Here is a 23,469-nt window from a genome sequence, read left to right as displayed (position 1 = left end):
TGGTTAGAGTTTGGATTAGGGTTAGGGGTGTGTTGGGGTTAGTGTTGGAGTTAGAATTGAGGGGTTTCCACTGTTTACGCACATCAGGGGGTCTCCAAACGCGACATGACGCCACCATTGATTCCAGCCAATCTTGCGTTGAAAAAGTCAAATGGTGCTCTCCCTTCCGAGCCCCGACGTGTGCCCGAACAGTGGTTTACCCCCACATATGGGGTACCAGCATACTCAGGACAAACTGGACAACAACTTTTGGGGTCCAATTTCTCCTGTAACCCTTGGGAAAATAAAAAACTGCAGGCTAAAAAATTATTTTTGAGGAAAGAAAAATTATTTTTTATTTTCACGGCTCTGCGTTATAAACTTCTGTGAAGCACTTGGGGGTTCAAAGTGCTCACCACACATCTAGATATGTTCCTTTGGGGGTCTAGTTTCCAAAATGGGGTCACTTGTGGGGGGTTTCTACTGTTTAGGCACATCAGGGGCTCTGCAAATGCAACGTGACGCCCGCAGAGCATTCCATCAAAGTCTGCATTTCAAAACGTCACTACTTCCCTTGCGAGCCCAGACATGTGCCCAAACAGTGGCTTACCCCACATATGGGGTATCAGCGTACTCAGGAGAAACTGGACAACAACTTTTGGGGTCAAATTTCTCCTGTTACCCTTGGGAAAATAAAAAATTCTGGGCTAAAAATCATTTTTGAGGAAAGAAAAAATATTTTTTATTTTCACGGCTCTGTGTTATAAACTTCTGTGAAGCACTTGGGGGTTCAAAGTGCTCATCACACATCTAAATTAGTTCCTTGGGAGGTCTAGTTTCCAAAATGGGGTCACTTGTAGGGGAGCTCCAATGTTTAGGCACACATGTCGCTCTCCAAACACGACATGGTGTCCGCTAACGATTGGAGCTAATTTTCCATTCAAAAAGCCAAATGGCGTGCCTTCCTTTCCGAGCTCTGCCATGCGCCCAAACAGTGGTTTACCTCCACATATGTGGTATCAGCGTACTCGGGACAAACTGGACAACAACATTTGGGGTCCAATTTCTCCTGTTACCCTTGGGAAAATAAAAAATTCCGGGCTAAAAAAAAATCATTTTTGAGGAAAGAAAAATTATTTTTGTTGTCACGGCTCTGCATTATAAACTTCTGTGAAGCACTTGGGGGTTCAAAGTGCTCACCACACATCTAGATTAGTTCCTTGGGGGGTCTAGTTTCCAAAATGAGATAACTTTTGGGGGAGCTCCAATGTTTAGGCACACAGGGGCTCTCCAAACGCAACATGGTGTCCGCTAACGATTGGAGCTAATTTTCCATTCAAAAAGTCAAATGGCGCGCCTTTCCTTCCGAGCCTTGCCGTGCGCCCAAACAGTGGTTTACCCCCACATATGAGGTATCGGCGTACTCAGGAGAAATTGCCCAACAAATTTTAGGATCCATTTTATCCTGTTGCCCATGTGAAAATGAAAAAATTGAGGCTGAAAGAATTTTTTTGTGAAAAAAAATTACTTTTTCATTTTTACGGATCAATTTGTGAAGCACTTGAGGGTTTAAAGTGCTCACTATGCATCTAGATAAGTTCCTTGGGGGGTCTAGTTTCCAAAATGGTGTCACTTGTGGGGGAGCTCCAATGTTTAGGCACACAGTGGCTCTCCAAACGCGACATGGCGTCCGCTAACGATTGGAGCTAATTTTTCATTCAAAAAGTCAAATGGCGCTCCTTCCCTTCCGAGCCTTACCGTGTGCCCAAACAGTGGTTTACCCCCATATGTGAGGTATCGGTGTACTCAGGAGAAATTGCCCAACAAATTTTAGGATCCATTTTATCCTGTTGCCCATGTGAAAATGAAAAAAATTAGTCTGAAAGAAATTTTTTGTGAAGAAAAAAAGTACTTTTCCATTTTTACGGATCAATTTGTGAAGCACCTGAGGGTTTAAAGTGCTCACTATGCATCTAGATAAGTTCCTTGGGGGTCTAGTTTCCAAAATGGGGTCACTTGTGGGGGAGTTTAGGCAATGTTTAGGCACACAGGGGCTCTCCAAACGCGACATGGTGTCCGCTAAAGATTGGAGCCAATTTTTTATTCCTTCTGAGCCCTGTCGTGCGCCCAAACAGTGGTACCCCCACATATGGGGTATCAGCGTACTCAGGACAAATTGGACAACAACTTTCGGGGTCCAGTTTCTCCTTTTACCCATGGGAAAATAAAAAAATTTTTGCTAAAAAATCATTTTTGTGACTAAAAATGTAAATGTTAATTTTTTCCTTCCATGTTGCTTCTGCTGCTGTGAAACATCTGAAGGGTTAATAAACTTCTTGAATGTGGTTTTGAGCACCTTGAGGGGTGCAGTTTTTAGAATGGTGTCACATTTGGGTATTTTCAGCTATATAGACCCCTCAAACTGACTTCAAATGTGAGGTGGTCCCTAAAAAAAATGGTTTTGTAAATTTTGTTGTAAAAATGAGAAATCACTGGTCAAATTTTAACCCTTATAACTTCCTAGCAAAAAAAATTTGTTTCCAAAAGTGTGCTGGTGTAAAGTAGACATGTGGGAAATGTTATTTATTAACTATTTTGTGTCACATAACTCTCTGGTTTAACAGAATAAAAATTAAAAATTTGAAATTTGCGAATTTTTCAAAAATTTCACCAAATTTCCGTTTTTTTCACAAATAAACACAAAAATTATTGACCTAAATTTACCACCATCATGAAGCCCAATATGTCACAAAAAAACAATCTCAGAATCGCTAGGATCCGTTGAAGCGTTCCTGAGTTATTACCTCATAAAGGGACACTGGTCAGAATTGCAAAAACTGGCCAGGTCATTAAGGTCATGAAGGGGTTAAAGCGACACATTATTTCACAAATTTTAGTAATGTCAAACTACATAGATAAACACTTTATTTTATACGCCTATAGCCATGATAAAAGATGAAAAACCTGAATTCAACGATTACTAGATGTCACAATACTTTTGTATTTATAGTTTAAAAAAAATACATGTCCAACTTCCCTTTTCATAATGTAATACTTTTCTCTTTTCTTAGATATTTCTCTATGATTCTGTTGTTAACTGCTGGTCTGGGGCAGCTGCTGCAGACTTGGCTTAGTAATGCTACGATGTCTCTCGTCCATCGACCTTACTTTGTTTTCAGTAATCTGCAGGAAATTGCCATTTTTCCAGGTATGTTTAAGGAGCAAACAAATTGCTATTTCCAATCATTTTTTGTTATTTCTGTGATGTTAATGCTATGGCCCCAATTAATCAAGACCGGTGTGAACAATGCCTCTTAATGAATCTGGCACAATTGAATAGTTGTGTACACCTCACAATAAGGCCATGTTCACACCTTCAGTATTTGGTCAGTATTTTGCATCAGTATTTGAAAGCCAAAACCAGGAGAGGAACAATAAGGTTAAAGTACAATAGAAACACGTCACCACTTTTGCATTTCTCACCCACTCCTGGTTTTGGCTTACAAATTGGTAAAATACTGACCAAATACTGAACATGTGAGTGTGGCCTAATTCTTATTGTCATGAGTTAGACCATCTGTGAAGTCATGCCCCAGCTTGACTATTTGGTGGAACCATGTGAAATTGGGGTAAAAATGACAAAAGTTGTAAAAATTTTGCCCAACTCCGCAGCAAAACTGATTACTCTCCCAGCCCTATTAATTCACCAGTCCTATTATATACAGTGGGTACGGAAAGTATTCATACCCCTATAAAAGTTTAACTCTTTGTTTCATTGCAGCCATTTGGTAAATTCAAATAAGTTCATCTTTTTTTCTCATTAATGCACCCCATCTTGACGGAAAAAAACCCAGAAATGTAGTAATTTTTGCAAATTTATTAAAGTAAAACTGAAATATCACATTGTCATAAGTATTCTGACTCTTTGCTCAGTATTGTGTAGAAGCACCCTTTTGAGCTAGTACAGTCATGAGTCTTCTCGGGGATAATGCAACAAGTTTCTCACATCTGGATTTGGGGATCCGCTGCCATTCTCATTGCAGATTCTCTCCAGTTCCGTCAGGTTGGTTGGTGAACTTTGGTGGACGCCATTTTCAGGTCTCTCCAGAGATGCTCAATTGGGTTTAGGTCAGGGCTCTGGCTGGGCCAGTCAAGAATGGTCACAGAATTGTTCTGAATCCACTCCTTTGTTATTTTAGCTGTGTGCTTAGGGTCATTGTCTTGTTGGAAGGTGAACCTTCTGCCAAGTCTGAGGTCCAGAGCACTCTGGAAGAGGGTTTCATCCAGTTGTCCTGTCCCTGCAGCTGAAAAACATCCCCATAGCATGATGCTGCCACCACCATGTTTCACTGTTGGAATAGAATTATCACCAAAAAAGTCTATCTTCGTCTCATCAGACCAGTGAATCTTATTTCTCATAGTCTGGGTGTGCTTCATGTGTTTTTTAACAAACTCTATGCGGCCTTACATATGTCTTGCACTGAGGAGAGGCTTCCATCGGGCCACCCTGCCATAAAGGCCAGACTGGTGGAGGGCTGCAGTGATAGTTGACTTTGTGGAACTTTCTCCCATCTCCCTACTGCATCTGTGGAGCTCAGCCACAGTGATCTTGGGATTCTTCTTTACCTCTCTCACCAAGGCTCTTCTCCCACGATTGGCCAGTTTGGCTGGATGGTCAGGTCTATGAAGACTTCTGGTGGTCCCAAACTTCTTCCATTTAAGGATTATGGAGGCATCTGTGCTTTTAGGATCCTTGAGTACTGCAGAAATTCTTTTGTAACCTTGGCCAGATCTGTGCCTTGCCACAATTCTGTCTCAGAGCTCCTTGGCCAGTTCCTTTGACCTCATGATTCTCATGGTCTGACATGCACTGTGAGCTGTGAGGTCTTATATAGAGAGGTGTGTGCCTTTCCAAATCAAGTCCTATCAGTTTAATTACACACAGCTGGACTCCGATGAAGGAACAGAACCATCTCAAGGAGGATCACAAGGAAATGGGCAGCACATGACTTAACCCCTTCATAACCATGGGTATTTTCATTTTACTTTTTCGCTCCCCTCCTTCTCAGAGCCATACCTTTTTTATTTTTCCGTCAATATGGCCATGTGAGGGCTTATTTTTGCAGGACGAGTTATACTTTTGAATGACATCATTGGTTTTAGCATGTCATGTACTAGAAAATGGGAAATAATTCCAAGTGCAGTGAAATTGCACCCGTACCCGTAGCCTCTCCATTTTTCGTGATGTGGGGTCGGTTGAGGGCTTATTTTTTGCGTGCCGAGCTGACATTTTTAATGATAGCATTTTGGTGCAGATATGTTCTTTTGATTGCCTGTTACTGCATTTTAATGCAATGTTGTGGCGGCCAAAAAAAGGTAATTCTGGCATTTTGAATTTTTTTCTCGCTACGCCATTTAGCGATCAGGTTAATCCTTTTTTTTGATAGATTGGGCGATTCTGAACGCGGAGATACTAAATAGGCGTATGTTTGATTTTTTTTAATTGTTTTGTTTTGAATGGGGCGAAAGGGGGGGTGATTTAATCTTTTTTATTTTTTTTTATTTTTTTCATATCTTTTTAAACATTTTTTTTATTTGCTTTTGCCGTGCTTAAATAGCCTCCATGGGAGGCTAGAAGCTGGCACAACTCGATCGCCTCTGCTACAAAGAGGTGATGCACAGATCACCTCTATGCATCAGAATTACAGCATTGCTATGAGCGCCGACGACAGGGTGGTGATCATAGCAATCCGGCATCAACAACCATAGAGGTCTCAAGGAGACCTCTGGTTGTTATGCCAACGCATCAGTGACCCCCAATCATGTGACGGGGGTCAGCGATGAGCGCATTTCCGGCCAGATGGTCGGAAGCGTTAGTTAAATGCCGCTGTCATCGTTTGACAGCGGCATTTAACTAGTTAATTGTGGCGGGTGAATCGCGATTCCACCCGCCGATATTGAGGGCACATGTCAGCTGTTCAAAACATTTCCCGGCTTTGATGCGGGCTCACCGCTGGAGCCCGCATCAAAGCAGGGGATCTGACCTCGGACGTACTATCCCGTCCGAGGTCAGAAATGGGTTAAATAATGAGTGTCTGAGCAAAGGGTCTGAATACTTATGACCATGTGATATTTCAGTTTTTTCTTTGTTATAAAATTTGCTAATTTAATGATCGTCAATACATCTTTTAACTGACCTGAGATATAAGAGAATAGCACCCCCATACAGGTGACAATCCAGCAACTGTCGGCTGTACACTATAGCTGACAACTTGCTGCATCAGCCATGATCAGTGTTTGCACCGTCAAAATCTGTTTAACCCCTTAAATGCTGCTGTCAATAGTGACTGCATCATATAAATGGTTAACAGAGTGTGGGGGCTTCCTCCTTATCCCAATTAGTGCCCTCAGTTAATGATTGTGTGGTTCTAATGTTTGCCATAGCAATTCATGGCCAAATGCGGCCTTAGAATCTGACTGCTGTAGTAACCTGTTCAGAAGTTAGCGATATTTAGGTGGTAAAAATACACATTTTCTTTTCCGTCATGCCACTTTGCATTAATTCCTGAAAAGTACCTGAAGGGTTAATAAACTACCTGTCAGCAGTTTTCAATATGTCAGGGGGTGCTGTTTTTAAAATGGTATCACTTTGAGGGTTTCCCAATATGTGGGACCCCTAAAGTTACTTCAAACCTGGATAGGGCTTTAAAAGATACATTTTGTTAATTTCCTTGAAAAAATGAAAAATTACTGCTACATTTTTAAACCTCCTAAAATGCTAACAAAATAAAAGAACATTTTACAAATGGTGCTGATGTAAAGCAAACATGTGAGAAATGTTATTTATTAATGTTTTGCTGTGGTATGACTATCTGGATTAAAGGGATAATCATTCAAAGTTTGAAAATTGATAATTTTTTTTACATTTTTCTCAAATTTCTAATATTTTTTATAAATAAACACAAAACATATCGACCTAAATTTACCATTATCATAAAGTATAATGTGTCCGAAAAAAAAACATTTCAAAATCACTGGAATTTGTTGAAGCATTCCAGAGTTATTACCACATAAAGTGACGCTGGTCAGATTTTAAAAATTTGGCTCTGTCATTAAGGGGTTAATACATTTCAGTTTTTTTCAGTCAAGATAGGGTGCAGAGTTTACATTCATGAGAAAAAAAATGAACTTTTTTGAATTTACCAAATGGCCGCAATGAAAAAAGAGTGAAAAATTTAAAGGGGTCTGAATACTTTCCGTACCCACTGTATATGTGATATGTCTATTTGCATATAATAGGGCTAGGAGTCATGTATTACAGTCTAGATCACGTGAAGTCATTATTGCCCTCTACTCCTCTTTGGTCAGACCTCATCTGGAATACTGTGTCCAGTTTTGGGCACCACATTTTAAAAAAGACATCAACAAACTGGAGCAAGTTCATACAAGAGCGACCAGAATCCTGACCAGTCTGCAAATCATGTCCTATGAGGAAGGGTTACAGGATTTGGGAATGTTTAGCTTGCAAAAATGAAGACTGAGAGGAGACTTCATAGCTGTCTACAAATGTGTCAAGGGCCGTCACATTGTAGAAGGATCATCTTTATTCTCATTTGCACAAGGAAAGACTAGAAGCAATGTGATGAAACTGAATGGGAGGAGACACAGATTAGATATTAGAAAAAACTTTTTGACAGTTAGGGTGATCAATGAGAGGAACAGGCTGCCATGAGAGGTGGTGAGTTCTCCTTCAATGGAAGTCTTCAAACAGAGACTGGACAGACATCTGTCTGGGATGATTTAGTTAATCCTGCTTTGAGCAGGGTGTTGGACCAGATGACCCAGGAGGTCCCTTCCAACTCTACCATTCTATGGTTCTAGGTATGTTTGACTCCAGAATGCTGCGACGTTTCAAAGAAAACATATTTTAGATGCCATCAGGGACCAAGACCTCACTAAAGACTAAGGGTATGTTTCCACGGTCCGGATTGCATCAGGAGGATTTGACACAGGTAAAATCCGCACCAAATCTGCACCTGAGGTCACCTGCGTTTTTGATGAGTTTTTACATGCGTTTTTTTCATGCAGATATGTATGTGTTTTTGTAAGCTAAATAAAGATATACAAAAAAAAAAGAATTGTGATGTAATTTCTTGTCCAACCTCTTCTTTTACATACTCCACTGAAGAATAATGTTTACTCACAGATATATAGATAGATTTACATCTATAGATAGATAATAGATACATGGATAGATATAGCTATAGTTAGATACGATAGATAGATCTATTTATCTATCTTATCTATCGTATTTATCGTATCTACCTATCATCTATCGATATCTATCTATCATCTATCAATATATCTATCGATAGATAGATAGCTAGATAGATATATCAATAGATATATCGATATACGATAATTAGATCTATAGATAGATAATAGATAGATAGATCTATAGATAGATAGATCTATAGATAATACCAAGCCCGATGTTTAGTAATTAACCTAATAAAATGGTAATGAAGAGTTGGGTGCGAGACTCGTGCGAGTTTCTTGCAAGGGTGACCCCGGCCTAATGCAGATTTTGTGTGTGTGTCTTTATTTAAGGCCGGGATCACACATGCGACTAACTCGGACGAGTCTCACATCTTAATAACCGTCACTGCCACCGGCCCACGGATCGGAGCGTTCAGCTGCATAGAAATACATGCAGCTGCACACTCCGGTCCCAAATGCCGGCGGCAGTGCCGGGTATTGAGGTTCGAGACTCGTCTGAGTTTCTCGCATGTGTGATCCCGGCCTTAAATAAAGACACACACACGAAATCTGCGTTAGGCTGGGGTCACCCTTGCAAGAAACTCGCATGAGTCTCGCACCTCAATACCCGGCACTGCCGACGGCATTTGGGACCCGAGTGTGCGGCTGCATGTATTTCTATGCAGCTGAACGCTCTGGTCCGTGTGCCGGGGTTAGTGACGGTTATTGAGGCAAGAGACTCGTGTGAGTTTCTCGCAAGTGTGACCCCGGCCTTAAATGCAATATCTGTTAAATTTAAAAATAAAAATATTGAAAATAAATGGCACTTTTCAGTGCCAGAGAAGAAAAGCCAGCGACTGGGAGACCGATGTTTGTAGCCTGGGAAGGGGTTAATACCCAAGGAGCTTCCCAGGTATGAATATCAGCCCGCAGCTGTATATTTATCCTTTACTGGCTATTAAAATAGGGGGACCCCCCAAAAAAATGACGTGGGGTCCCCCTATAATTTATAGCCAGAAAGGCTACGCAGACAGCTGATATTCATAGCCTAGAGAGGGACAATTCCGGCACTTAGCCTCTCTCTTCCCACTGCCCTGTAGCATTAGAATATGGGGTAATAAGGGGTTAATGTCACCATTGCAAGGTGACATTAAGCCGGCTAAGTAATGGAGAGGCGTCAATAAGATACCTACCATTACTAATCCTATAGTTGGTAAAGGGTTAATAACACACACATGCAGAGTAAAGTGTTTTATTGAAATAAAACACCGCACAGTTTTGACATCTTTATTGTACACTCATTCCTGCGACGCCCTTGTTCTCCTGGAAAAAAAAACAAAAAAAAAAAACAACAGTATACTCCCTGTGTCCGACGTAGTCCATTTAATAACGAGTGTCCCACGACGAGTCCAGCTCTGCTACATCTGGATGCCTGACATCCAGACATAGCAGAGCTTGTAGATGACCACCGGAGATAACTCTCCAGCGATCACCTACACTGAAGTGTTCTCACAATCAGCTGATCATCTGATTGTGAGAACCAACCTAGTGTGACCAGAGATAACCCCCGGTCCTGTGCACGGCAGTTCTCGCGGTTAGCTAAAGGTACCGTCACATTAAGCGACGCTGCAGCGATAGCGACAACGATGTCGATCGCTGCAGCGTCGCTGTTTGATCGCTGGAGAGCTGTCACACAGACCGCTCTCCAGCGACCAACGATGCCGAGGTCCCGGGTAACCAGGGTAAACATCGGGTTGCTAAGCGCAGGGCCGCGCTTAGTAACCCGATGTTTACCCTGGTTACCAGCTTAAAAGTAAAAAAAACAAACAGTACATGCTCACCTGCGCGTCTCCCAGCGTCTGCTTCCTGACACTGACTGAGCTCCGGCCCTAACAGCACAGCGGTGACGTCACCGCTGTGCTTTCACTTTCTCTTTAGGGCCGGATCTCAGTCAGAGCAGGAAGCAGACGCTGGGAGACGCGCAGGTGAGCATGTACTGTTTGTTTTTTTTACTTTTACGCTGGTAACCAGGGTAAACATCGGGTTACTAAGCGCGGCCCTGCGCTTAGTAACCCGATGTTTACCCTGGTTACCAGTGTAAAACATCGCTGGTATCGTTGCTTTTGGTGTCAAACACAACGATACACGGCGATCGGACGACCAAATAAAGTTCTGGACTTTATTTAGCGACCAGCGACATCACAGCAGGATCCTGATCGCTGCTGCGTGTCAAACTAAACGATATCGCTAGCGAGGACGCTGCAACGTCACGGATCGCTAGCGATATCGTTTAGTGTGACGGTACCTTAAGTTATCGCGAGAACTGCTGTGGACGCGGGCTTCCAGCTATGGCATAAGTAAGACCTTTTAAATTAGGAGACATGCGTAGTAAGCTGCGTTTACGCAGTTACTACGCATGTGACTAATCATAAGATGCGGTTTTACTGCATCTAATGATAGTATATGGTGAATTTACGGTGCGGTGACGGAGCGTCGCCGCATTGTAAACAGGCATGCTGCGTTCTGGAAAGACGTGCTGCATGTCCGTTTACGTGGGTCTGCCGCAGGTATCTTTTAATGCATAGCGGAGACAGGATTTCATTAAATCCCCTCCACTATGCTGTAACATCTGGACGCTGCGTGTTTGACGCTGTGGCTCTACGCAGCATCAAACACGCAGCGTTTCCTTACCGTGGAAGCATACCTTAATCAGACAGGAAGGTCCTGGGAGGCTTCTTCCTGCTCACTGCCTTGGAGTGACAGATCTATGCCTATGCACACTTCAGACTGTGGCTGTCCGTGGGTCTTCGGGGCTGTGCGGGGGTCTGCCAGGGGTTTGCGGGCTGTCCAGGGGTCTGCGGGGCTGTGGGGGGGGGGCTGTGCGGGGGGTCTGTGGGGCTGTCCTGGGGTCTGCAGGCTGTCCGTGGGTTTGCGGGGCTGTCTGGGGTGTGCGGTGGTCTGCGGGGCTGTCCGTATGTATGTATGTATGTGTGTGTGTATGTGTGTGTGTGTGTGTGTGTGTGTGTGTGTGTGTGTGTGTGTGTGTGCAGGCATCGTCCGATGGGACTATAAGTCTCACCCGGCTATTCTTGCTACAGTGACAGTAATTGGCACATTAGCCAATGATGGGACAGTAGTAGTCCCATCATCCGGCTAATGTGTTGAATGTAAAAAAAACCCCACATACAGTACATATATAGTTCATACTCACCATCTACACCTAGTCCCCGAAGCCCTCGCTCATCTGAAAAAAAAAAAATAACATAATAAACCAACAATGTACTCCCTGTGTCCGACCTAATCCAATTAATACGATTGTCCCACGACGATTTCCCGTGGAGAGTTGTCACATCAGCTGATGTGACCGCTCTCCAGGGGCCCCGGGATACAATGACAGAAGATATCCTTCTCTACTGTATTCCTCCGCCACTGTGAGTACACTGTCACTGTTCTATAGGGGAGATCGTCGTGGGACACTCGTTATTAATTGGACTGCGTCGGACAGGGAGTATACTATTGGTTTTATTATTTTTAATTTTTTTGCAGGCGATCGAGGGCGTAGCAAGAATTAGGCGTGGTTGTAAGTATGGTGAAATTAAGAATATTAAAATTATTTTTTCTGGTTGTCTAACTCTTTCACTACTATAGGATTAGTAAACGCCTTTGTTAAGACATTATAAGGGTTAAACGTTGACCAGAGATTTCTCATTTTTACAAAATAATTTACAAAACCATTTTTTTTAGGGACCATCTCACATTTAAAGTCACTTTGAGGGGCCTACATGACAGAAAATACCCAAAGTGACACCATTCTAAAAACTACACCCCTCAATGTGCTCAAAACCACATTCAAGAAGTTTAACTCTTTGTGTGCTTCACAGGAACTGAAACAATGTGGAAGGAAAAAATTAATATTTAACTTTTTTTTTACAAACATTTTACTTCAGAACCATTTTTTTTTTATTTTCACAAGTGTAAAAAGAGAAAATGAACCAGAAAATGTGTTGTGCAATTTCTCCTGAATACACTGATACCCCATATGTGGGGGTAAACCACTGTTTGGGCGCACGGCAGAGCTTGGAAGAGAAGGAGTGCCTTTTGACTTTTTCAATGCAGAATTGGCTGGGATTGAGATCAGACCCCATGTCGTGTTTGGAGAGCCCCTGATGTGCCTAAACAGTAGAAACCCCCCCGCAAGTGACACCATTTTGGAATCTATACCCTTTAAGGATCTTGTCTAGATAGGTGGTAAGCACTTTAAACCCCCATGTGCTTCACAGAAGTTTATAACGTAGAGCTGTGAAAATACAAAATCACATTTTTTTCTACAAAAATGAATTTTTCGCCCCCCAATTTTTATTTTCACAAGGGTAACATGAGAAATTAGACAACGAAAATTATTGTGCAATTTGTCCTGAGTACGCCAATACCCCATATGTGGGGGGTAAACCACTGTTTGGGCGCACGACAGAGCTCGGAAGGGAAGCAGTGCCGTTTGACTTTTTCAATGCAGAATTGGCTGGAATTGCGATCGGACGCCTTGTCGCGTTTGGAGAGCCCCTGATGTGCCTAAATAGTGGAAATTCCCCACAAGTGACCTCATTTTGGAAACTATGCCCCCCATGAAACTTATCTAGATGTGAGGTGAGGACTTTGAACGCCCAAGTGCTTCACAGAAGTTTATAATGCAGAGTCGTGAAAATAAAAAATATTGTTTTTACACAAAAATCATTTTTTAGCCTGCAATTTTTTATTTTTGCAAGGGTAACAGGAGAAATTGGACCCCAAAATTTGTTGGTTTGGTGGGGACCACTGTTTGGGCACACATTAGGGCTCAGAAGGGAAATAGTGACGTTTTAAAATGCAGACTTGGATGGAATAGTCTGCGGGTGTCATGTTGCATTTGCAGAGCTCCTGATGTACCTAAACAGTAGAAAACCCCCACAAGTGACCCCATTTTGGAAACTAGACCCCCAAGGAACTTATCTAGATGTGTGGTGAGCACTTTGAACCCCTAAGTGCTTCACAGAAGTTTATAATGCAGAACCGTAAAAATAAAAAATCAATTTTTTCCCTCAAAAATCATTTTTTAACCCCCAATTTTTTATTTTCCCAAGGGTAACAGGAGAAATTGGACCCCAAAAGTTGTTAAATTTGTCTTGGGTACACTGATGCCCCATATGTGGGAGAAAACTACTGTTTGGGTGCACATCAGGGCTCGGAAGGGAAGTAGTGATGTTTTGCAATGCAGACTTTGATGGAATGGTCTGCGGGCATCATGTTGCGTTTGCAGAGCCCCTGATGTGCCTAAACAGTAGAAACCCCCCACAAGTGACCCCCATTTTTGAAATTAGATCCCCCAAGGAGCTTATCTAGATGTGTGGTGAGCATTTTGAATGCCCAAGTGCTTCACAGAAGTGTGACGCAGAGCCGTGAAAATAAAAAAATCTTTTTTCACAAAAATGATTTTTTAACCACCAATTTTTTATTTTCCCAGGGGTAACAGGAGAAACTGGACCTCAAAAGTTGTCCAATTTGTCCTGAGTACGCTGATGCCCCATATGTGGTGGTAAACCACTGTTTGGGCGCACGGTAGAGCTCAGAAGGGAGGGAGCACCATTTGACTTTTCGAACGCAAAATTGGCTGGAATCAATGGTGGAGCCATGTCACGTTTGGAGACCCCTTGATGTACCTATACAGTGGAAACCCCCCAATTCTAACTCCAGCGCAAACCCCAACACACCCCTAACCCCAACCCGATCCATAATCCTAATCACAACCCGAACACACCCCTAATCCCAACCCTAACCATCACCCTAATCACAACCCAGCCCCAACACACCCCTAACCCTAATCACAACCCGAACCATAACCCTAATCAAAACACTAAGCCCAACATACCGCTAACCCTAATCTCAACCCTTACCTCAAACCTAACCCTAATCCCAATACACCCTTAACCCTAATCCCAACCATAACACTAATCCTAAACCTAACCCTAATCCCAAACCTAACCCTAATCCAAATCCTAATTCCAACCCTAATCCCAACTCTAACCCTAACTTTAGCCCCAACCCTAGCCCTAACCCTAACTTTCACCCCAACCCTTAACCCTAACTTTAGCCCAACTCACTTTAGCCCAACTGTAACTCTAATTGGTAAATGGTAATAAATATATATTTTTTATTTTATAATTTTTTCCTAACTAAGGGGGTGATAAAGGGGGGGCGGGGGTTATTTACTATTTTCTTTATTGTGATCACTGTGATAGGGTCTATCACAGTGACCAAAATCAACCAATAGGAATAATCTTCCTATGGTTGCCGGGTGCCGGCCGGCAGATCTCGGCGGGCGCACTGCACATGCGCCCGCCATTTTCTTATCGGAGTAAGACACCAGAGGTCGTGAGGGGAAGCAGGAGGACCCAGGGGCACCAGGAGACGCTGGTAAGTATCGAGGGGGGGATCGAGTATCCTATTTCTCTGTCCTCTGATGTGCGATTATCAGAGGACAGAGACATTGAATGGCACATCAGACTTTTTAATTTTTTTGCTGTTGCCGCTACACGGTTAGTAGTGGCGATCGCAAAACACAGGTAGGTAAAAAACGACTCGGATCATGTTCTTTGGGGTCTCGGCTACACCCGGCAGCAGAGACTCCAAAATCTGCCGGGTGCCTGCCGCAGGTGGGCGCACTGCTCATGCGCCCGACATTTTTCTGCCGGAAGAAGATGGCGGCGCCCATGGGGGGAAATGACGAGGGACGATGTTATGATCCTTAGTGGCTGAGGATCACAGAACAGACTATCTAAGTTACTGAACAGAGAACGAGCTCTAGGGAGGTGGTAACTGGACTGACCGCAATCCTGATCCTAACGAACACACTAAAGGTAGCTGGTGAACGTGCCTGAATTCATAGACGTCTCGACGCAGCCTGAGAAACTTGCTACCCCTATAGAGAAAGTAAGACCTCACTTGCCTCAGAGAAATGACCCCAAAGATATAGGAAGCCCCCAACAAATAATAACGGTGAGGTAAGGGGAAATTACAAACGTAGAAATGAAAACAGATTCAGCAAATGAGGCCCACTAATACTAGATAGCAGAAGACAGGGAACTGTGCGGTCAGTAAAAAACCCTATACAAAATATCCACGCTGATAGTTCAAGAACCCCCATACCAACTAACGGTGTGAGGGGAGAAACTCAGCCCCCTAGAGCTACCAGCAAGCAAGGAAATCACATATTAGCAAGCTGGACAAGGACAAATAAATAATCAAGAAACATATTGAACACTGATGAGCAAAAAATAACCAAACAGAAACTTAGCTTCTCTTGGCGAGACTGATAACGAAGGTAGTCAGTAGAGATCAAAATAGCACTGAATACATCGACAGCAGGCAACAACTGATAGTCCAGGTGAGCTAAATAGGAAACCAGCTAACAGATAACGAGACAGCTGATCCAGCCTCAGACCTGCAGAATGACACAAAGAGCCACCAGAGGGAGCCCAAAGACAGCACTCACACAGTACCACTTGTGACCACAAGAGGGAGCCCAAAAACAGAGTTCACAACAGTACCCCCCCCTTGAGGAGGGGTCACCGAACCCTCATCAAAACCCCCAGGGCGATCAGGATGAGCCACATGGAAGGCATGAACCAAATCGGACGCATGAACATCAGAGGCGACAACCCAGGAATTATCCTCCTGACCATAGCCCTTCCACTTAACCAAATTCTGAAGCCTCCGTCTAGAAATACGAGAATCCAAGATCTTCTCCACCACGTACTCCAATTCGCCCTCAACCAGCACCGGGGCAGGGGGCTGAACAGAAGGAACCACAGGCACTACATACCTCCGCAACAAAGACCTATGGAATACGTTATGAATGGCAAACGACGCTGGGAGGTCCAGACGAAATGACACCGGGTTAAGGATTTCCAAAATCTTATAAGGACCGATGAAGCGAGGCTTGAATTTAGGAGAGGAGACCTTCATAGGAACATACCGAGAAGACAGCCATACCAAATCCCCAACATGAAGTCGGTGACCCACACCGCGACGGCGGTTGGCAAAGCGCTGAGCCTTCTCCTGTGACAACTTCAAATTGTCCACCACATGGTTCCAAATCTGCTGCAACCTATCCACCACAGAATCCACCCCAGGACAGTCAGAAGGCTCAACCTGACCTGAGGAAAAACGAGGATGAAAACCAGAATTGCAGAAAAAAGGCGAAACCAAAGTAGCAGAACTAGCCCGATTATTAAGGGCAAACTCGGCCAATGGCAAAAAAGTCACCCAATCATCCTGATCAGCAGAAACAAAACATCTCAAATAAGTTTCCAAGGTCTGATTAGTTCGCTCGGTTTGGCCATTCGTCTGAGGATGGAAGGCCGACGAAAAAGACAAATCAATGCCCATCTTAGCACAAAAGATCCGCCAAAATCTGGACACGAACTGGGATCCTCTGTCAGACACAATATTTTCAGGGATGCCGTGCAAACGGACCACATTCTGAAAAAATAGAGGAACCAAATCGGAGGAGGAAGGCAACTTAGGCAAGGGCACCAAATGGACCATCTTGGAAAAGCGATCACACACCACCCAGATGACAGACATTCTCTGAGAGACTAGAAGATCCGAAATAAAATCCATGGAAATGTGCGTCCAAGGCCTCTTCGGGACAGGCAAAAGCAAACCGCTGGCACGAGAACAGCAAGGCTTAGCCCGAGCACAAATCCCACAGGACTGCACAAAGGAACGCACATCCCGCGACAAGGAAGGCCACCAGAAGGACCTAACCACCAAATCTCTGGTACCAAAAATCCCAGGATGGCCTGCCAACACCGAAGAATGATCCTCGGAAATAACTTTGCTGGTCCATCTATCTGGGACAAACAGTCTCTCTGGTGGGCAACAGTCAGGTCTATCCGCCTGAAATTTCTGCAGCACTCGTCGCAAATCTGGGGAAATGGCAGACAAAATCACTCCCTCTCTGAGGATACCAGCCGGCTCTGAAACTCCCGGAGAGTCAGGCACAAAACTCCTAGAAAGAGCATCAGCCTTCACGTTCTTCGAACCAGGCAGGTACGAGACCACGAAATCGAAACGGGAGAAAAACAACGACCAACGAGCCTGTCTAGGATTCAGCCGCTTGGCAGACTGTCATGAATCCCAATGGCTAGGGATAGCACAGGACAAGCAAAGTACAAATATATTACGGACGAGCTCTAGGGTGATGGAACCTGGGCTGACCGCTGCCCTACGCCTGACAAACGCAACTAGAGATAGCCAGGGAGCGTGCCTACGTTGGTTCTAGACGCCACGCGCCAGCCTAAGAGCTAACTAGCACTGCAGAGAAAATAAAGACCTCACTTGCCTCCAGCGGAATGAACCCCAAAAGATATAGTTGCCCCCCACATGTATTGACGGTGAAATGAGAGGAAGGCACACACATAGAGATGATATATATAGTTTTAGCAAATTGAGGCCCGCTGTAAACTAGAAAGCAGAACGATACAAATGGGGACTGAGCGGTCAGCAAAAAACCCTAATCAAAAAAACCATCCTGAGATTACAAGAACCCATGTGCCAACTCATGGCACATGGGGAGAACCTCAGTCCACTAGAGCTACCAGCTAGCATAGAGACATAATAAGCAAGCTGGACAAAAAACCAAACAACTGAAAATCAGCACTTAGCTTATCCTGAAAGATCTGGGAGCAGGTAGGCAGGAACCAAACAGAGCACATCTGAATACATTGATAGCCGGCAAGGGAAATGACAGAAAGGCCAGGTAAAATAGGAAACACCCAGCCACTGATGGACAGGTGGAAACCAAAGGCCGCAACCCACCAAAGTCACCCAGTACCAGCAGTAACCACCAGAGGGAGCCCACAAACAGAATCCACAACAGCAGACTCGAGATAAATCAGATTTTTGTGATCAGTCAAGACCACCACACGATGCTTAGCTCCCTCGAGCCAATGTCGCCACTCCTCAAATGCCCACTTCATAGCCAACAAATCCCGATTACTAACATCATAATTCCGCTCGGCAGGCGAAAACTTTCTCGAAAAGAAAGCACAAGGCTTCATCACAGAGCAATCAGAGCTTCTCTGCGACAAAACAGCCCCTGCTCCAATCTCAGAAGCATCAACCTCGACCTGAAAAGGAAGAGAGACATCAGGCTGACACAAAACTGGAGCCGAAGAAAACGGCGCTTCAGCTCCCGAAAGGCCTCCACGGCCGCAGGAGACCAATTAGTCACATCAGAACCCTTCTTGGTCAAATCCGTCAAGGGCTTAACCACGCCAGAAAAATTAGCAATGAAGCGACGGTAAAAATTAGCAAAACCTAAGAACTTCTGAAGACTCTTAACAGATGTAGCCTGAGTCCAGTCATGAATAGCCTGGACCTTGACTGGGTCCATCTCAATAGTAGAAGGAGAAAAAATAAAACCCAAAAAGGAAACCTTCTGTACTCCGAAGAGACATTTTGAGCCCTTCACAAATAAGGCATTAGCACGTAGGACCTGAAATACCATCCTGACCTGCTTCACATGGGACTCCCAGTGCTCAGAAAAGACCAAAATGTCATCCAGATACACAGTCATAAATTTATCCAGATATTCTCGGAAGATGTCATGCATGAAGGACTGGAACACAGAAGGAGCATTAGAGAGTCCAAAAGGCATCACCAAGTACTCAAAATGGCCTTCGGGCATATTAAATGCTGTTTTCCATTCATCCCCCTGCTTAATACGCACAAGGTTATACACACCACGAAGATCTATCTTGGTGAACCAACTGGACCTTTTAATCCGAGCAAACAGATCAGATAATAATGGCAAAGGATACTGAAATTTAACCGTGATTTTATTTAGAAGACGATAATCAATACAAGGTCTCAGAGAACCATCCTTTTTAGCCACAAAAAAGAATCCTGCACCAAGAGGGGAGGAGGACGGGCGAATATGTCCCTTCTCTAAAGACTCCTTTATATAACTCCGCATCGCGGCATGTTCTGGTACTGACAAATTAAAAAGTCGTCCCTTAGGGAACTTACTACCAGGAATCAAATTTATAGCACAATCACAATCCCTGTGAGGAGGCAGGGCACCGGATCTGGGCTCATCAGATACATCCTGGTAGTCCGACAAAAACTCAGGGACCTCAGAAGGAGTGGAAGAAGCAATTGACACCAAAGGAGCATCGCCATGAATCCCCTGGCAACCCCAACTTGAAACAGACATAGCTTTCCAATCCAGTACTGGATTATGGGCCTGCAACCATGGCAGACCCAAAACGACAACATCATGCAAATTATGCAGCACAAGAAAGCGAATCACCTCCTGATGTACAGGAGTCATGCACATGGTCACTTGAGTCCAATACTGAGGCTTATTCTCAGCCAATGGTGTAGCATCAATTCCCCTCAGTGGAATAGGGAATTCTAAAGGCTTCAGGACAAAACCACAGCGCCTGGCAAACAACAAATCCATCAGGTTCAGGGCAGCACCTGAATCCACAAAAGCCATAACCGAGTAGGATGACAGAGAACAAATTAAAGTAACAGACAAAATGAATTTAGGCTGTATAGTACCAACGGTGACAGTTTTAGCGATTTTTTTTAAGCGCTTAGAGTATGCTGAGATAACATGAGTTGAATCACCACAGTAAAAGCACAACCCATTTTGACGTCTATGATTTTGCCGCTCAATTCTGGTCAGAATTCGGTCACATTGCATAGACTCAGGTCTCTGTTCAGAAAACCCCGCCAGATGGTGCGCAGATTTGTGCTCCCGCAAACGCCGATCAATCTGAATGGCCAAAGCCATTGAGTCATTCAGACTTGCAGGCGTGGGGAACCCCACCATAACATTCTTAATGGCTTCAGAAAGACCTTCTCTGAAATTTGCAGCCAGGGCACACTCATTCCATTGAGTAAGCACCGACCATTTCCGAAATTTTTGACAATATACCTCAGCTTCATCCTGGCCCTGAGAGAGAGCCAGCAAGGCCTTTTCTGCCTGGTTCTCAAGATTAGGTTCCTCATAAAGCAAACCAAGCGCCAGAAAAAACGCATCCACATTCAGCAATGCAGGATCTCCTGGCGCCAGGGAGAAAGCCCAATCTTGAGGGTCGCCACGTAACAAGGAGATAACAATTTTAACTTGCTGAGCGGAATCACCAGAGGAACGAGGTCTCAAGGAAAGAAATAATTTACAATTATTCTTAAAATTCAGAAACCTAGATCTATCTCCAGAAAACAACTCAGGAATAGGTATTTTTGGCTCTGACATAGGACTGTGAACAACAAAATCCTGAATGCTTTGCACCCTTGCAGCAAGATGATCCACACTAGAAGTCAGACTCTGAATATCCATGTCTGCAGCTGAACTCAAAGCCACCCAGAGATTAAGGGGATGAGAGAAGCTGGACAGACTGCAGCAAAGGGAGAGGAAAAAAAAAAAAAATTGAACTCAGGACTTCTCTTATCCCACTTCTGCGATGCATTAAACACTTTTTGGCCTGCTGTACTGTTATGATCCTTAGTGGCTGAGGATCACAGAACAGACTAGCTAAGTTACTGAACAGAGAAGGAGCTCTAGGGAGGTGGTAACTGGACTGACCGCAATCCTGATCCTAACGAACACACAAAAGGTAGCTGGTGAACGTGCCTGAATTCCTAGACGTCTCGACGCAGCCTGAGAAACTTGCTACCCCTATAGAGAAAGTAAGACCTCACTTGCCTCAGAGAAATGACCCCAAAGATATAGGAAGCCCCCAACAAATAATAATGGTGAGGTAAGGGGAAATTACAAACGTAGAAATAAAAACAGATTCAGCAAATGAGGCCCACTAATACTAGATAGCAGAAGACAGACAGGGATCTGTGCGGTCAGTAAAAAACCCTATACAAAATATCCACGCTGAGAGTTCAAGAACCCCCACACCAACTAACGGTGTGAGGGGAGAAACTCAGCCCCCTAGAGCTACCAGCAAGCAAGGAAATCACATATTAGCAAGCTGGACAAGGGCAAATAAATAATCAAGAAACATATTGAACACTGATGAGCAAAAAATAACCAAACAGAAACTTAGCTTCTCTTGGCGAGACTGATAACGAAGGTAGTCAGTAGAGATCAAAATAGCACTGAATACATCGACAGCAGGCAACAACTGATAGTCCAGGTGAGCTAAATAGGAAACCAGCTAACAGATAACGAGACAGCTGATCCAGCCTCAGACCTGCAGAATGACACAAAGAGCCACCAGAGGGAGCCCAAAGACAGCACTCACACAGTACCACTTGTGACCACAAGAGGGAGCCCAAAAACAGAGTTCACAACAGGCCGAGGAGCATCAGGAGGTCCCGGGGGGATCGGGGATCCTATTTCTTGGTCCTCTGATGTGCGATTACATCGGAGGACAGAGAAATTAAATGGCAAATCACGCTTTTTTTTTTTTTTTTCATGGTCGCCGGTAAACAGTTAATACCGGACCCTTGGGTGATATATCCCGGTTATTAAACAGCATTTGGTGCAATGAGATTTCTTGCACAGGGTGAATGGGTCTAGGATTTGGGACTTAAAGTTTAATTCCTGCATTTATTTATTTGTGAGTAATTGATCAGACACAGGGTATAGCTGGTAGCAGAGTAATGTGTATTGGTGCATATATTTGTATACGTATATGGAGTTTTCATGAATTTACCTCATTTTGCTTAGTGCTCTTAGGTATTTATTTCCAACTGTCTGGGGGGGTGCATATGTCTTATCAGCCATGTGCCGTCTCTTGGTTTTTAAATGTTTTTAAATGTATGTCTTGCTCTATTGTGCCTTTTTTCTATAAATAAAGTTGTATTTTTTGATGGTTGATCCCGTTGGTATGCATATCTTTTCTCTTGCTTAAAGTTCTTAATTACTTTATATATATGCATATGTTTGATCCCTGATTTATTTGTGTCTGTGGTGCCCGCCACTTTCTTTGTACAGTTAATACCAGCGATCGCAACTCGGGGGTCGGTAAAAACCGACCCAAATCATGTTCTCTGGGGTCTCGGCTACCCTCGGCAACCAATCAAGTCCTAGGAGTTTAATTAAACATAGCTGGACTCCAACGAAGGAGTTGAACTATCTCAAGGAGGATCACAAGGAAATGGACAGCATGTGACTTAAATATGAGTGTCTGAGCAAAGGGTCTGAATACTTATGACCATGTGATATTTCAGTTTTTCTTTTTTATTAAATTTGCAAAAATTTCTACATTTCTTTTTTTTCAGTCAAGATGGGGTGCAGAGTGTACATTAATGTGAAAAAAATGAACTTTTTTGAATTTACCAAATGGTTGCAATGAAACAAAGAGTGAAAAATTTAAAGGGGCGTGAATACTTTCCATATCCACTGTAGGGGGTCTCACAAAAAGGACATGTAACACCCCAGGTAACCGGTTGTTACAGTGGCATTGTTTTCCTCACGGGGAGAGTGATGCCATACTTGGAAGCAAGGAAGGATCCCTTTAAGGCCGGGGTCACATTATCAGTATTTGGTCAGTATTTTACATCGGTATGTGTAAGCCAAAACCAGAAGTGGGTGATAAATACAGAAGTGGTGACCTGTTTCTATTAAACTTTTCCTCTGATTGTTCCCACTCCTGGTTTTGGCTTACAAATACTGATGTAAAATACTGACCAAATACTGATAGTGTGACCCTGGCCTAAACAGGAAACAGCACATACAACACTGTTCTGACTCCAGGCCAGAAGGGGGAGCTCTGAACCCGGTTTCAGGGGAACTTCCCTAGATATATATATTCTGACCTGGGGGAGGAGTTAAGTCAGTCTGTCAGAGACAGGGAAGGAGGAATTCAGTCTGTGAGAGGAGTCTGTCAGAGGGACAGAGGAGAGAGGAAAGCTGGGGACGTGCAGACCCATGGATCTGCAGCTCCTGGAAGGAGAGAGAACAGAGCCGTCTGTAGGAGACTGAAAGGGGAAGAGAAGCACAGGAGAAGTAAAGAGCTGGAGGGAAGCTGCAACTGAGCTTCCTCCACTCTGAAGCGCAGAATTCTGGTAGCCAGAAGACCAAAGTTGTGGGGGTAACTCTATGACCCACGGCAGAAACTGGTGGACAGGAGATTGCAGGTCATAGGTTGAAGTGAAGGACAGCATCCAGTCAAGGTGAAAGTGAAAAAATGTTCTTTATTGTGCCATAAATGCGACGTTTCAACC

At 43.8% G+C, this 23,469-nt stretch overlaps 1 protein-coding gene across 4 annotated transcripts in view; it reads left to right on the top strand.

The window, feature by feature from the left end:
* The window catches only part of ERMARD (ER membrane associated RNA degradation), a 372,196-nt gene that overhangs the window by 135,135 nt on the left and 213,592 nt on the right, over positions 1-23,469 (top strand). For 3 of the 4 annotated variants that reach the window (XM_077283272.1, XM_077283274.1, XM_077283273.1), the window contains exon 7: positions 3,051-3,187. The exons of the other annotated variant lie outside the window; for it this stretch is intronic. In XM_077283272.1, coding sequence (XP_077139387.1) covers positions 3,051-3,187 — 137 coding nt within the window. The remainder of the gene's footprint in view (positions 1-3,050; positions 3,188-23,469) is intronic. 4 annotated transcript variants of the gene reach the window in all.

The sequence above is a fragment of the Ranitomeya variabilis genome, chromosome 2 (genome assembly GCF_051348905.1).
Source record: "Ranitomeya variabilis isolate aRanVar5 chromosome 2, aRanVar5.hap1, whole genome shotgun sequence".
Taxonomy (NCBI): Eukaryota; Metazoa; Chordata; class Amphibia; order Anura; family Dendrobatidae; genus Ranitomeya; species Ranitomeya variabilis.
This window is presented reverse-complemented; position numbering and strand designations above follow the sequence as displayed.